Source organism: Cynoglossus semilaevis, chromosome 6 (assembly GCF_000523025.1).
Source record: "Cynoglossus semilaevis isolate Cse_v1.0 chromosome 6, Cse_v1.0, whole genome shotgun sequence".
Classification (NCBI taxonomy): domain Eukaryota; kingdom Metazoa; phylum Chordata; class Actinopteri; order Pleuronectiformes; family Cynoglossidae; genus Cynoglossus; species Cynoglossus semilaevis.
In genome coordinates, this window is record NC_024312.1 from 5,838,666 (window position 1) to 5,853,817 (window position 15,152).

At 38.1% G+C, this 15,152-nt stretch overlaps 3 protein-coding genes across 8 annotated transcripts; all 3 read right to left on the reverse strand.

The window, feature by feature from the left end:
- Positions 1-1,160: 1,160 nt before the first annotated feature.
- On the reverse strand, positions 1,161-3,734 carry LOC107988649 (spexin-like). Of its 2 annotated transcripts, none has more exons than XM_017032774.2 (5): positions 3,134-3,734; positions 2,303-2,374; positions 2,159-2,207; positions 1,787-1,864; positions 1,161-1,596 (listed from the first exon to the last, which is right to left on the reverse strand). In XM_017032774.2, the coding sequence occupies exons 1-5, from the start codon at positions 3,212-3,214 to the stop codon at positions 1,502-1,504; spliced, it is 375 nt and encodes a 124-aa protein (XP_016888263.1). In that variant the 5' UTR covers positions 3,215-3,734; the 3' UTR covers positions 1,161-1,501. The 2 variants fall into 2 exon arrangements, with proteins under 2 accessions (XP_016888263.1, XP_016888261.1); XM_017032772.2 differs by having other exon boundaries at positions 2,303-2,377.
- An 853-nt stretch (positions 3,735-4,587) lies between these two features.
- LOC103379843 (protein lin-54 homolog) lies at positions 4,588-7,864 on the reverse strand. Of its 4 annotated transcripts, none has more exons than XM_008311542.3 (7): positions 7,642-7,864; positions 7,100-7,189; positions 6,642-6,713; positions 6,458-6,551; positions 5,747-5,833; positions 5,525-5,610; positions 4,588-5,180 (listed from the first exon to the last, which is right to left on the reverse strand). In XM_008311542.3, the coding sequence occupies exons 2-7, from the start codon at positions 7,126-7,128 to the stop codon at positions 5,006-5,008; spliced, it is 543 nt and encodes a 180-aa protein (XP_008309764.1). In that variant the 5' UTR covers positions 7,129-7,189; positions 7,642-7,864; the 3' UTR covers positions 4,588-5,005. The 4 variants fall into 4 exon arrangements, 3 of the variants coding, with proteins under 3 accessions (XP_008309764.1, XP_008309762.1, XP_024912293.1); XM_008311540.3 differs by having other exon boundaries at positions 6,452-6,551; positions 7,642-7,856; XM_025056525.1 differs by lacking the exon at positions 7,642-7,864 and adding an exon at positions 7,294-7,635 and having other exon boundaries at positions 6,452-6,551.
- Positions 7,865-8,233: 369 nt separating this feature from the next.
- gal (galanin/GMAP prepropeptide) lies at positions 8,234-14,115 on the reverse strand. 2 transcript variants are annotated; one of them, XM_008311544.3, is made up of 7 exons: positions 13,880-14,115; positions 13,663-13,743; positions 13,024-13,078; positions 11,700-11,771; positions 9,275-9,361; positions 9,040-9,111; positions 8,234-8,647 (listed from the first exon to the last, which is right to left on the reverse strand). In XM_008311544.3, the coding sequence occupies exons 2-7, from the start codon at positions 13,741-13,743 to the stop codon at positions 8,586-8,588; spliced, it is 429 nt and encodes a 142-aa protein (XP_008309766.1). In that variant the 5' UTR covers positions 13,880-14,115; the 3' UTR covers positions 8,234-8,585. The 2 variants fall into 2 exon arrangements, with proteins under 2 accessions (XP_008309766.1, XP_008309765.1); XM_008311543.3 differs by lacking the exon at positions 11,700-11,771 and having other exon boundaries at positions 13,880-14,095.
- Positions 14,116-15,152: the final 1,037 nt, after the last annotated feature.

Consider the following 15,152-nt stretch of genomic DNA (forward strand, 5'->3'; position numbering starts at 1 on the left):
CCTGCAATATACCGTACCCTCAGATTTGTGTTTCCTGGAGTGCACGTCTTTATCTCTTCCACCAGGTCCTTGGGCTTTAAATTAACTTCCACTAAATAGATTTGTGTGACAGACGGTTGAAGGACTTATCCTATAAAGGATATTGATTATTTGTTGTTCCTGTGTGGTAAGTGTTGGGCTGCTTTGGCTAACATTAGCAAGATACAGCTACTTCTTTTTGGGGCTATTTTTTCATATTTGTTTGTTTGTTTTTGGCACACTTTAATCTCTTTTGGGATTTTTTTGATAATATTATAACATCCTGTTGTTAACTTTTATTTTTTCCAAAGATACATAACTTATGCAAGGGAAAGCACATTGTTTTAGTAATTTTTTGCTAATTTCTGTCTAGCCTTCAGCTAAGTTAAGGGAAATCACATTGTTTTAGTAATTTTTGCTCATTTCTGTCTAGCCTTCAGCTAAGTTAAGCAAATTAGCCGCTATGTTTATGTAGCTACACCTTAGCTAGCTATAATTGGGAAATACAGCTTAAAAACACAGCCTAATCAGAAAAGTGTGACCCGTCCAAACCAAGTCGGTATCACTTACATGGTTAGCTTAACCAAGTTTGGCTTCTGTTTATTTAGCTGATCCTAATTAAAAGTGTGGAGGAAATCGAAAAACTGCAGCTTTTGAAACAAAGATGGAAAAACAGCTCTTAACGAAGCCACAACATTCAACATCAGTTTGTTAAAACAACGGCGCCGTCCAATCCTCGGATGTCGTGTCATTAAAACAAATCTCCAAATTATTGCTAATTACTAAATTATTTCTAATCACTCAACTATAGCATGGTCAAACTGCTGCTTAAAGACGTCACCACAAAGTGGCGCTGTTGTAATATCGTGTTAATTCAGCAATATTTTCATACCTTGTCAGACCTGCGGTACTTTCAACTGACATTTTGAGCAAAATACAATTGAGGTACAGCGTGGCTATTTTTTTTACCGTACAATGTCGTCCCCTGGTGGTCACAGTGACACCTTACAGTCAGTAAAACATAAACGTCAGTCGTTTTCTGAATTGTTGACGGTCTCACCATGATCAAAACCAAAACCAAAAAGGTAATAATGGCAAAAGGCTTTGATCAAAAAGGTAATAATGGCAAAAGGCTTTTTTTCAACATTTTAAGTTCTGCTTTATTTACAGCAAGTTGAAACCTGTGAAATATTACACACTGTTAAACAAATATACACGGAAATACTGAGAGGAAGTCGGATCACTGAGAATAAAGGGACAACAATATTATGTATATACTGTATTTGAACAACATGAGGAGCTCTGGTGAGTACTGTGATACTGCAGCCGATAGCAGTGACGTGTCTGATCACTGTCCTACGTCTGGGTTTGAAGCATCCAGTATAAAATAGACCCTGATGTCAGTGCTGTGTGGTTCTGTGGACACAGGAGCGTCCGTCATGTTCTGGACATGTTCTCAGTGAGCGTGCGGACGGGGACTCTCTCATCTGTCCTGGAGGAAGTGGACGAGGACTTTACCGTCAGAAATCACGATGTGACCGGGGCGACTTATCTGCAAAGACTGCAGTCTCTGGCTACCTGCACACACACACACACACACACATGGTCAACTGGGGCTGTACTGGAGCTGGACAAAACAACTCATTGGCCGTACTGGAGCTGGACAAAACAACTCATTTGGACAAAGATGTCTTTCAAAGTCTCATAGTGTCCATCATCACTAAGATGTTAAAATATCTTTTAGATCTAAATCTAGATTGTACTGTACCTCGAAGTACTGCAAACCAGCCGTGCAAGGACAGCAGTGGTGCCTTGTTGTTCTCCTCCGTTACAAACCTCCTGCCGTCTGAAGACAATCACAATAAAAGCAGGACACTTTTGACCTTCATCTAACTTAGTTCATTACAAAAAAAAGAAGAAAAAAATACATGAAAAAGATTTTTTTTTTCACTCAAGGAAATACAATAGATGTGATAATACTTCATAGTAATGTTCATTTAAAACATGTCATGTCATTAGATAATAATAAAATAATTATTTTATTCTGTTTTATTTTTTATTTTATTCACGTCCTACTAATGACCTGCCACAGAGACAGTGTTATAGGGAGTAGACAGGCTCAGCTGAAAGGCTGACTCACATTTGCCCTTCAGGTACATCATGGACTGAGGCCCCCAGTGGATGTTCAGCTGTGGAGAGACATCAACAATTTCTACACTTAGGCTTTCAAAAAAACAAAAACAAAAACAAAAAAAAGACAACCTAAGGTGCAGGTCAACATTACCTTTTGCGCATGACAGGAGTCGACCAACAGGGAGGCGATTAACGAACACGCCCAGACGACCGGAGCTTTAATCTTCTAGAAGAAAAACAATGAAACGTCAACTTTCTGTAAACAACCTACATGTACAATCACACTGGACTAAATGACACACTGTATAAACTCTGGATTGTCTTAAAGTCTGTAAAGTTATACGCTGGGTGACTCTTCAAAGTAAGAGCTTACAGTACTGTCCCGGTGTTATTTGTAGCTTCTCTTTACAAAATAACAAATAATAATAAGAATATATTAATAAACAATAATAAGGACAATATAGCACTTTTTAGCAGCTCAAGTCAAAGTAATGATGGAATGTCAAAAACTAATTTTACAATATAGTTTAATGTGTTGTTTGGCTTTTCTTTTTTTTCTTTTTTGCACTAGCTTCAATTCATTCAGTTCTACAAAGCACTGTGAAGTACACATACTTCAAAATTCAAACCATGCCAAGATGATCCTGAATGATAAGTACTGTACTGTACTTGAGAAAATTAATAGTAGTAGTATTTAAATACCATTCCTAATCTTTAAAGAGCGAGTCTAGTCGTCATAAACGTAATATCATATTTATTTTCAAAAGTGTTATAACAACCAGAAGTCACATATTCTGTAGGAGTAATTGCAAAGTTGAAAATAAAGAAATACATAAATAAATAAAAACTTCATTGCAGCTGTAGCGGCTTCAACAGACTCCACATTAAAATATAAAAACGTCAGACATACCTGCACTGGTACACAGAGCTCACACCTGACTGATGATCCCTAAGATGGGAACACGAACCTATGTCCACTTACCATGTCTTCTGGAGTGAGAGCAGTCAGTCCAGTCACAGCATGTGTCTCCCAGCGATGTTCCAGGCTGCTTATATCCTCCATCAGCAGCAGCAGGAGTAGCGGGTTCGATCCCACTCACCGCGATGCCTGGCGGGACTCCTGTTTACGAGCAGCTAAAAAAAACAGCACAACAACACGAGCTGACGTCACGGCCGCGGTCTGCAGTCAGGAACATCGATCGTTTCTCGTCCCGAAGAGTCATAAACACAAGTATGTTGTCCCCGTTTTGTTGTTGTTGTAGCTGTTTGGGTTTTTTTTCTTGTTTTTTTTTCCTTGTGAGGTTAACAAGTAGCAGGAAATTGCATTAGTTCTGAGAGCTCTCTATGAGCAATAACTGAGTGTCCGTCTAAAAAGGTTGTTTGTGGAGAAAAACAAAACACTGGAGTGTACACATTCTGTGAGTACAAGTCTGCGTCACACACTTGTTCAGATGATTTGAAGATTTTAATGAAATAAAAAAAAATGTACCAGCACACAGAACTCATCCAACAGAGCTGTCAAACTGCTTTTCTTAGCGTCACCTACAGGACGGGAAGAGAAGCTACTTCCTTATTGCTCACTGAATAATACATAGCAGGGGTCCCCAAACGTTTCCGGGCTAAGGCCCTCCAACTAGCATTAGCTTCTGGCTCGGGAAAACTCCCCTCTGTAAACCCAAAGACAACGTTACAAAATATGGAAAGAACCATCTTTTTAAGTAAAGTGAAGAAGTATTTTCTTCACTAATAATTATTACATTTGTTTAGAATACGAAAATTATTAAATAACAATTTTATACGTTATGACGTCGTCATACGTCACACAAGGTCGGTTCAGGTACCACTGGAAATCTGATAATGGGACGATTTCAACTGTTTACGTTTTGAGGACAAATGAAAATGAAAATTTTTAAATAATATATTTTATAAACACTGATACATATATTGGGAATTGATAAGGATTTACCAAGTGTAGTTTGGTTAATGATATCATATATCAAACTACATTTCTTATCAATTCTTTTATTGACTCTCAATGAGGTAGGAATAAAAATATTGTACATAGTTTATTCCTTTTTTGTATGTAAAGTGAACCAAATCCTCCATTGTCATGTTTCAAACTACAAAGAGAGCAGGTATCAAACTAATAACTTCTTCCAGCATGTGGCAGTGTACGCTGTTGCAGTATCTTGCATTTATCTATTCATGGTTGTTGTTTATGTTTGAGCCTAATGTTTTTTCCCTCTCTCCTAATCGCAGGCTCTGCCCTGATTACCATCGCCTGTTCACCTGGATCTCTTTCCTCCTCTGCTCATGTTTTAAGCCAACTCTCACCTTTCACTCCAGGCCAGATTTCCAGTCCACTGTAAGTATTTTTCTTTCATTTTCTTCCACTTTTTAGTTTGTAGACAACAAAAATGAATGTTTAAGGTGTAGATAACACAAAGAAAACACTTTTATTTTGGAATTATGAACAAAAATCATTCTTCAACACTGGTGTGTAGTTACAGCTTTAGTCATGCAGAAGAATAAAAACAAGTAATACATGAAGAATGCATTTGAATGTACATATTTGAGGTTTTTAAATTCCTCAATGTCCCAGATTTCTATAGAATAACTCGAATAACTAGAAGAATTTAAAGGTGTGAAAACCATCTGTGCAGTCAACGCTTCAAATGAAACATCTGTGAACAGATCTTCAAAATCTCTCTAGTTTTTCAGGATAACATTTACACTTACGGATGCAAGCGTTTAACTTCCCTTCAATGAAACGTTAACGACTCCCCTTTGCTGGCGGGACAGTATAAGAAATACTTCAAAAACCTTCTAGTGAATACAATGGGAAATAGAAATGTTAATCATTGAACATGGCCTCTGTTATCTGAGTCAGACAGCGACCAAACTCCTGCAGCAACATGCGTTCGGCCTGTGCTGCAGTCAGGTCGATGTTCTCTGCCAGTTCAGCCTGGACCAGTAAAGAACCACACACAGCCTCCACCACAGCAGAGGTGATGACTGATCCTGGCCATCTAAACACAAACACACGTTTAAGAGCAAATTTTAAAAAAGGCTTTAAGGTTAAAACGAAAAATGTCATTAAAATTGGCCATCTAAACACAAACACACATTTAAGAGCAAATTTTAAAAAGGTTAAAACGAAAAATGTCATTAAAAAACAAAAAAAAAAATACTACTTTAGAAATACAGAGCCCCCCTGTGGCTGGTTGATGTACATCACACTCAACTGCAGTTCAGTTACAGTTTTACTAGTTAATATGTCCTGATGATTTCACCGCATCTCCTTAAGTACACCTAATAACCTTACATTAAAAAAAAGGCAGCCTGTGAGAAGGTGGAATTGATTTTGACTTACGTGTTCTGTGCAGACATCACACCCACGTCAACTCTGTAGTTTCTACAGCCAACACATGTACAGCTGATTGAGCATTTAATCCCTGCCTGAACAGAGTGAACAGGTGTAAACAGATGTAGAGCTTGGTAAGAAGGTGAGGTGAACATGAGCCAGGTTTTTTTTTTCTTAAAAAATGTTTTGCTGCTTTTATTAAGTCAATTTTTAACACGTGTGTGTAATTACTTCAAAGCACTTGCAGTAGTTCTTGAGGCAGCTGGAGCGTTTACAATTGCAGCCAATGTTGGTGTTCACTTTTCGGTCTAAATACAACTGAAAACAAAAGCAAGGACAGAGAGTTAGACCCAGTTATGACCCAAACTGTGCAGAGATATTGTATAGGTAATAATGTACTCAAGTTTTAAGATCTAAAGTATAATAAAGAGGAAACTATTTTAAGTTAACGTAGGTGAGCACAGCGTACTGAGAGGAGACAAAGATTTCAAAGTTTCTCTGACACACACTAGTTGAGAGAATGTGCCTGTACTGATTTCTGATCAGAAACGGAACGACTAATAAAGTGACACCCGTCACCCTGGTACAACTGCACGTCGGAGACATCACACTCGTTCAAACCCACCACGGCGCCGACACCCGCAGCGGGCGTATGTCAATGGTGTTCAACCGTTGGGGACAGATTTGCAGTCAGCACACAAGTCGGTCAATGATCGTTGAGCATCACACAGCAGGAGCACAGAGTTTCTCAGTCACCGTGGAGCTGAGGAACACTCACTGCGGCTCAGTGTGAGTCACTGTAACATAGTTGTCATTGTCACACGTCACGGTGGGGCCCTGAAGCATCAGTGTTGCTTTGTTTGTTACTTTGGCCAATGAAACATTACATTTTTTTTATCGTGTCAGTTAAAGGCAGATCTGCATAATATTCCAAACCTTTACTTTGTGTTGTTCTCTCTCATGTTCCTCGTCGTTGCAGCAGTTTATGCAGTTACAGTTGTGGCACAGGACTCCACTGGCAAAACACTTGCAATGGCTGAATAAACAGATGTTCCAGATTAATAAAACTGGATGGGCTCTATTATATTTCTAATAATATAGTGAGTATATCTCTTGTGTTACTCACCCGTTGAAGCAGTGGGATTTCTGGCAACTGCAGTGTTTCCTGGACTTGAACGCTGACAACGTGGCCTCAGCTCTTCAGAATTCAAAACAGAAAATATATTGCAAGTCATGTCCCTAGTTAGTAGCCTTTTCAACAAGCCACTGAGTGCAGGCTGCAAACTCAAAATAATGTGAAGGTTTCCTTTAAGGTTAGCAGGTTGGATGATATATACCTGAGGTGTTTTAAAGTGTAGTTGTCATCAGCATGTGGTGTGATTATGTATCCAAAATATAATCCCTTCATGTGCTATTACCATGGCTAATTGTATGCTTGTTTATTTTCTGCAATAATTAATTAAGCAAAAACTGCAGTTTTATTATATATTAATTTTGATCTTTACTTTTAGGAAAGGTGACCCCAGAGACACACTGACAGTGTGGTAGAAGCAACATGTTTAAATTAGCGTTCTATTTTCTTACTGTGTTGATGAATGACATTGATGCTGCATTTTTTTTTCACCGTTTCACTTCAACTCATACTGTAGATGCTGAACTGTAGCTCTGTAGAAACTGTGAAATAAATGGTTATTTATATTGATATATATTATTGCTATATTGCTGTGCAGTTACAACAGTCGACCAGAAGTGGCAGTGGTGGTTAGCTGTTAAGTTACCTCTTAGTTCTTAGAGTAATATTTGAATACTGTACATACTACTCCTGGATGCTGTATATTAGGTAAAAGACTGCGTACTTATAAGAGACTTATTAACGGTCTATAGACTTTATTATTTACCTACTAAAAATGAATTCGATTGTTTTTTTTCTTTCGAAAAAAAGTACTTACTTTTTTTAACCACTTAACACACAAACTTTCGTGCTTAAGAGTTAGCATTAAGCTCAATGACGTATGACTGCTTTCTTTTTGATGACGTTAAATTAATGTAAAAAATAAAGTGATAATTCGAGTAGGCTGACTTCGATCATATTTATAATTTCTAGCAAATTTAGTTAAACGCTTTACCTTACAGGTTGTTTGAGAGTTCGTGTAGTGAGGTTAAGGTACGTAAATGTAGCGTAATCAGTCAAGGTGCGCTCGTTTGGAGCATTAACGAGTTAATTCCTGAAAGCTAACGGAAACTCAAACTGTCATGAGTTTCATTTTCTCTTGCCCGTACGCAAATGAAGCGCACCCTTTTAACGCTTTCGGAGGGAACGCTTGTATAAAAATGAAATCAACAGTGACGAGTAACGGAAATTTGGAAGGGACAACTTTAAAACCAACAAGTTTTGTTTTTTGTTTTTGTTTTAATTAAAAATATGAGAATAATGGCGAAATTATGACGTAGAAGTCCAAGATGTTTTTATTCTTATTAATTATTATATAAATACATTTGAAAACGTAAAATAATATATATATGAATATAGGCTTTCAATAAATTTAATACTTGAGACTAGATCATTTAAAGGTATTTTAAAAACACTCCTGTTGTTGTTCCAGTTGTTTCTGTGTTTGTTGTATATCTCAACAAGTACATTTTAATTTTTTGAAATTTGAAATAAGCGGTAGATGAATGAATTGTGTATGTCTTTATTATGACGATGAGTCGTAGAAAGAAACACAACAGAATCGTCTGGTGAGTCCAGTGCCATTTGTTTATTTCACACGTTTTTCTTGAATCAGATGGTTGTGGTTACACAGTGTGTGATTTTTACTAAGATGTGCCTACACTCATGACCGTGGATGTTTTATTTACACAGAAGTACCCGATAATACCGCAGAGTATCAAAGAGAAAATCAATCTCTGTACGAAGTTACGTTAAAGAATCAGAATTTTGCTCCAATCCGGTGTCAGTGTTTGGGTGGAGTTTGGCTACGGTAGATGAGGTGGTCTTGGGGGGTAGTGGAAGTCAGGCAGTAGATGACAGAAGAGCAAACAAAAAAAGAAGAAGAGGCAGACGGTGCCTTTAAGGATTGGTCAGTTCGTCTGATGTCACGGAGGAGGGCAGGTTATCCAGGGCTCCCATCTCTGTAACACACACACACAGGTGGACAACTTCAACACACGTGTGTAACCGGGTCAGAAGCTTCAACTGTGGAATTCAAGTCATTAAAACTCACTGCTGCACAGTATAATTCATTACCAAAAAATACCATATATACAATATATACACTATATGGCCAAAAGTATTCGCTCACCTATACACTTTTGGCCATATAGTGTATATACATATATATGTATATATATGAATTTTAAAATAAAATAATTTGGTTCGATTTGGAAGACGATAACTTTTAATTTTTTTGTAATGATCTAAAAAATTAAACGCCTTCTGCTCGTGCGTGAACAAAAACACTGCACCACAGCGTCCACTCAGCATCAAAAAGTTACCGAGTGGTTCCAGACACATCCAATCATACCTTTGAGTTTGAGGTATGACACAAAGTCGATGATGGTGTGAATGATATCTTCATCTGCTATTCTTAGAGCACCTGTGAAGAGAACAAGACAACAGCAACTAACTCTGTGTCATCTAGAGTTCACAGCTCAGCAGAAACCATGTGGAATTTATACAGTACAAAAAAAAGAAAAAAAAGAAATTCGGTTCCAATACACGGTGGCCGTCCAGTGGCCATGTGAGATTGAGAAACAGACCTGTCCTGAAGTCGTCCTCCTGACCCATGTCCCTCTTGCCAGCCAGACCCGGCTTGTCTCCTAGAGTCCTGTGTCCATCTATACCATCTGGACAATGAGGTGTGAGCACAGTGGTTATAGTCATATGAAGAGAACGTGGATCAGCTTCAGAGTCAGCACTGCATTAGAATCTTAACTGAAACATCTGTAGTTGAGCTGCAGCAGTTCTTGTGATTGAGGGCAGGGGGCAGTAACGGGTTGGTACTGCTCCAGGATTCATCAAGCCTGAATTTCTCAGGTGATATAAACCAACTCTAGTTAGACAGTGTCTAAACTGTCATATGAATGAGGCCTTCCACTGCCATATTAATCAAAGACTATTCATCCTAAATCATGGTAATAAAAATAAAAAGCTAAATTAATTTTACTACACAAACACATATCACTCTGACTCAGAGACCTCTTAAAATTAACACCGCTTGCACCAATAGGGGGCGCTCGCTGCTGCTGCTCTGTGGAACTCTAGGCTGCTGCTCTAATATCATAACAACGCCCCCCCAACAAACAAAAACAGTGGGAGTTCCTTATAACAACGCCCCCCCAAAAAAAGAACAACAAACAAAAACAGTGGGAGTTCCTTGGCTACAGCAGCAGCACATGTTGGACACACACACATACACAGTGAACACATGGCACACCTCTGACTAGACCTGGTAAAAAGAGCTACAGGACATTGTTGTACACTTGATTATTCCACTGAACTAATTGGTTTATTACTGTGTGAGTTAATTTCCAAACTTGTACAGACCACCTGCAGGGCTTGGCTCATGGAATTGCAGTAAAAACAAACAACAGGAAGAAATTATGCAATCACAAAAAAAAAAAAATGGCAGCAGTAAAAAAAATTGATTGGCAAACAAATTAATGTGCTGTGGAAATATAAGGAAAAAACGTCTCTATAGCACCCCTACAGGTGAGGGAAGGCAAGTGCTTTTAAGATACTGTACATACTTGTACTTTTCCCTATAAATATATCCACTTAATGAAAAACATTTGCAGAGTTCCTTTTTTAAGAGGAACTCCTTGACGTTTTTACCACTAGGTGCCAGTGTTTTTCAGTCCACCCCTCCTCGTACGCACTCTGTGAGTGGTCATGAAGTGGGAGTGGAGCGGAGCGAGGAAACGTAGAGTGAAAGGTTTAAGCCATTCTTCAGTTCTTCAGTTTCCTCATTAGCTAAAGTGGAGCTTGAGCCAACTCTGCGTTTTTGTTGGTCTAATTATCGTCATTTAAATATCGACGTAGGCAGTGGCTGTCTGCAGAGACAACACTAGAACCTTCTTTCTTTTTATATTATGATTTTTCTTCTGACTTGCTGACATTTTACAGTAATGGTTATAAACAAAAACCTTTTAAACCTTGGTCCAGTGGTTAAAGATTGACCTCAAACCTCACTTTAACAGGAAAAACACATTCCCTTCAACATCACCTAGACCAAGGGTTCCCAACCCCTGGTCTGAAGACCAGGGTGCTGGTCCGGAGGTCATATGGTAATGTTTCAAAACAGTAGGTCATTCAGATTCTAATACTAACAGAAGATGTTTTATTTCAAAAGTTGAAATGTCGCAGTAGTACAGGTCCGCAGTAACGGCTAGTACCGGCCGACCAGTACTTGGTACAAAAAAGGTTGGGGACCGCTGACCTAGACTACTGGACACCTGTGCCTAACGCAAAACATTTGGGTGTTTTAGTGACCTCTAGTGTCCATAACCATAAAACTAGAGGGAAAAAAAGGTTTGATTTGAGGCCACTCCAAAATGGAGAGGAAACTCTCATATAATAGTGCAGATAATAAAACAAAATAAAATACACGAATGTGACAAAAAGATGATGTTATGACAGGAGTCGACAGACAAATGTCAGGCAGGTTAGCAGCAAATGTAGCTCGACTATACGTATGGTGTCATCCACAGTAGATCCTGCGAATACTAAGCATGTAATCTGTGATCTGTGTGTTAGAAATTGGCAGCGGAGTTAGTTGTTTACAAACACAAGAAAAAGTCAACTACATCTGCATCTCCATTATTAGCATTGATGCTACTTCCATGTTTATGTGGATTTTTGTGTTTGATTGACACCTTCCATAATAGGACCTTGTAGTAAAAATAAGTAGCTCTGTATAGATCTAGATCTAGATCTAGATATATAGATAGTGTCAGTGGTTGACTGTCCTACCTGCAGTCCAGATCTGGACTATTTTGTTTTTCTTGTTTTTGAAAGCGCACACAGAAAGGCAGAATTTGATGCGTGAGCACAGAGAGCAGCGGGTTAGCAGACGCCCTCTGCTGGTAAGTGTCAGAAGCAGCCAAGATGGGAGACGTTCAGACAGAGCAATTCCTAACCTGACACCAAGGCCCTGCAGCAGCCGTATATATGTTTCTATCTTACATTGAGTGACCAGCTCGTCTCTGCCTCTGGCACTGGGAGAATCCTTTATCTGAATTAGGTGATCAATACGACCTGAAACACAGGATGAGGCAGGAGCAACCTTTACCTGGGCTTCTCACACACACACACACACATACACACACATGCGTCTGGATACCCAGTGTTGGTTTAATGTGTCCTTCAAACATAATAAAGCTCTGTCTTTAAATTACACTAAATGATCATGGTGTGTCAGACAGTGGACAGAGGACAAAGTCAGAAGAGCGGCAGTGTTACAGAAGCATCGTTTTCAGGTATTGTTCCTGGATGTGTAACAGAGAAACAAAAAGGGGGAAATGACGCCCTCTGTGTCTGAGCTCATTAGCTACAACAAAAGCTGCAGAGACGGTTATTGTCCGTTCAGGCCGAAGGCCATTTTGTGGACAACAGCAGCACATTTAACTGGCAGCAAAGTAAATTCTATTAAATTTAATGATTTATTTTTTGGCACAATTTGTCATGATTCCACATTAGGTGCAAAAAATGTATTTAAAAAAAACATATATTTTCTAGAAATCATTATATGTGATTTATCTTTAAAGCTATTTTTTGGCTACATGTGGCTAACTCGATTATTTTTTTCTCACAAATTTTCCCTCTTTTTTTCTAGCTTACTTTGGATTGTTTTTGTAACTTTGTCGTAACTCTTCCACCCAGTCTGACTATTATCACAGCTCCAGCTAATCTTGAGCCGTCTGTATCTGAAAGTCGATTAGTTAAAACTAATCTAAACTAAAAATTTGTAGCTACGTCTATTTCTTGCGTCTCTCTGTCAGGTTTGCCAAATTCTATACACATCAGTAATCATGACAGTAATCGTTAGCTGATGATTATTATTTAATTTTTCAATTTGTCATATCTTAAACTAGTTTTTAGCTCTTTCTGAATTGATAAGCTACTATTTTTGTATGATCTATTACATGGCAGAAGCCGGGGAGTGTTTCTTTCCTCTCTGTCCTCCTCCAGGTTTCAGTGTTCCCTTATCCACTTCCTCTAAAAAGTAGAAGCATTGTTTCTGTGAATGACCAGGTGGCGCAATATCCACACTGTAAATTGTTGCATCAAGCAGAGGACAGAGATTCACTTTTAAAAAAATATATAAATATATAGTTTTACTACTTGGTGAGTCTGGTTTTATGAGTTTGATTCTGTGGTAAATGTTTTTTATTTTACTGTACAGTAAAGACAGTGTCGCAGTAGAATGATGTGATTAAGATCAGACTCTGACTCTGGTGTGTGTGTGTGTGTGTGTGTGAGTGTGTGTGTGTGGTCAGTCAGGACTTACGGGGACCTAAAAGGTAACCGGCGCTGTTCAGGGTCCAGCCTCGCTTCTCCTTCGCCTGCAATGACAAACAACAAACTCTGTATTTAGGAAAATTCTGGAATGTTCTAGCCGCTTCCTTTTCTATACTACATTCAAACCTATACAATTCATTATTCCCATTCAACACAGTCACATCTTACACTGCAGCAACACACTCCATTCAGATTTTTAATACTAAATGTTAAAATGTAATACTTCTCACTGAAATCAGGATCAATCAGGATAAAGGAGTAAAAAGCTGTAAGAAGTTTTTTTTTTTTAATTTTATTACCTCCTCAAACCTTTATAGACTTGTATTCATAGCCTCCAGAAAATGTGACTAAGATAAAGGAAATTTCTGAGATCAGAAAATACTAAATATTCTATATATAAGTAAAATTGATTAAGTAATAATAATAAATAATACACATGAATTAGCACAAAACATATATTTAGCCGAAAACAGTATTTTGTAAAACTTTGAATATTTGAATTCTTGTTAAAAAATATACTTTAAATACATTTCCGGTTACTTTCTGGTCTTCAACAAGCACACATCCAACAGCATGTATTTAAAAGTTTATTTTTTAGAATCCGATCCTAATCAGTCGGAGATCTTACCGCGATAACCAGCCCGATGGTCTCGGACAGAGCTGCGCAGAAAATGAGCGACACACAAAAAATCCCAAAGCACTTCTGCATCTACAGAAACACATGAGGTAGAACTGGGATGAAGGTCCAACTCCAGAGACAGAGAAACATGTACAGCACTTTACAACTTAACTAAACAAACTTTCCCGGTCAAACAAACAAAACTTTAAAAAAAATAATAACTTACCTTTAGTTTTCCGCCGACTTTTCCACAGTCAGAATCTCGTCGTCTCGTCGTGTGGACAGAAGTCAGTCAGTGTTTGGATGAGAGAAGTTCTCCTCATGTCCACCTTTTATTGTCCGTCCTCTCCTCAGCTCACACACGTCCTGTGACGTCAGCAGCCTCCTCCCGCGGAGACGAACGACAATGAAATCCCATAATATCATTTCGTGACATCATCACATTTTTCTTTGTCGCCCCCGGAGACACTGGATCGAGTTTTTTTTTTTTTTTGTTTTTTTTTTGAAGAGGAATACGTGCGTTCGTGGGTTAATTCACATTTCTGATTTTACCTGTGGCGCTAACAAACCCAAATCTTTTTTTTTAATTAAATCTAGTTACCGATGAATTCCAATGTATTTATATATTTTAAGAATAAAAAATAAGAAGAATAGTATCTTTACAGCATGCGAAATAAAACATTGGTTATTAATATATTGAATGATAGCATCAGACTTTTATAGTATACACGTGATATTGTACGTTTCAAAGTATATAATATAATACCATATATGCTATGAAATACTTAGAAATATAATAGCAGAGATATACACAGTAATAATAGAGTATAAACAAATATAAAACAGCAATTATATTTTTGACAGAAAAACATATATTATAATATAGCAGCAATATAATAGTTAAAATGGAAATATATTAACAATAATGATATGTATTATATATATGTACAATAATTTCTTCCTTTACTGTATTACTGTTGCACCGATGTGTATTATATATATGTACAATAATGTAAACCATTCTTCCTTTACTGTATTACTGTTGCACAGCACCGTCCGTCACTTAGCCAAGAGATTACAGTGTAGATCAAGTGGCGACGTCTGTATTAGAACCAAACATTCACATCTGAATCCATGTCATAAATCAAAATGAAAAAGGTCCGTCCCGGGAGCCAGTGGTTGGGCCCCATGGACAGAGTTGATTAAAGGAGTTCATTAAGTCTAGGAGTGATCGCTTCACAGGGAGCTGTTGTTTCAGCACCACGGACAGAGACAATAAAATTAGATGGGTGGGTTTTTTTAAAAAAGCTCACTGTTCAGCACCATGGACAGAGAAGATACTGATTAGGAGACAGAGTGAAAACACAGAGGGTCGTCGTGTTGACAGACCTGTAGAGGATAATCACCTGGTCTGTACAACATCACCTGGTCTGTACAACATCACCTGGTCTGTACAACATCACCTGGTCTGTACAACATCACCTGGTGTCTGTACAACA

Bases quoted from the DNA above. Each gene is read 5' to 3' on its own strand.
- LOC107988649 (XM_017032772.2), bottom strand. From the start codon at position 3,214: ATGGAGGATATAAGCAGCCTGGAACATCGCTGGGAGACACATGCTGTG. The intron at 2,378-3,133 runs GTAAGTGGACAT...TTTTTCTTCTAG, and splicing joins CTCTCACTCCAGAAGACATG to AAGATTAAAGCTCCGGTCGT. The intron at 1,865-2,158 runs GTGAGTCAGCCT...GATTGTCTTCAG, and splicing joins GATGTACCTGAAGGGCAAAT to ACGGCAGGAGGTTTGTAACG.
- gal (XM_008311544.3), bottom strand. From the start codon at position 13,743: ATGCAGAAGTGCTTTGGGATTTTTTGTGTGTCGCTCATTTTCTGCGCA. The intron at 13,079-13,662 runs GTAAGATCTCCG...TTGTCATTGCAG, and splicing joins CCATCGGGCTGGTTATCGCG to GCGAAGGAGAAGCGAGGCTG. The intron at 9,112-9,274 runs GTCTGTTTCTCA...TTCTCTTCACAG, and splicing joins GGAGGACGACTTCAGGACAG to GTGCTCTAAGAATAGCAGAT.
- LOC103379843 (XM_008311540.3), bottom strand. From the start codon at position 7,128: ATGCAGCATCAATGTCATTCATCAACACA. The intron at 6,552-6,641 runs GTGAGTAACACA...CTGTTTATTCAG, and splicing joins AAATCCCACTGCTTCAACGG to CCATTGCAAGTGTTTTGCCA. The intron at 5,181-5,524 runs GTAAGTCAAAAT...GTTTGTGTTTAG, and splicing joins GTGATGTCTGCACAGAACAC to ATGGCCAGGATCAGTCATCA.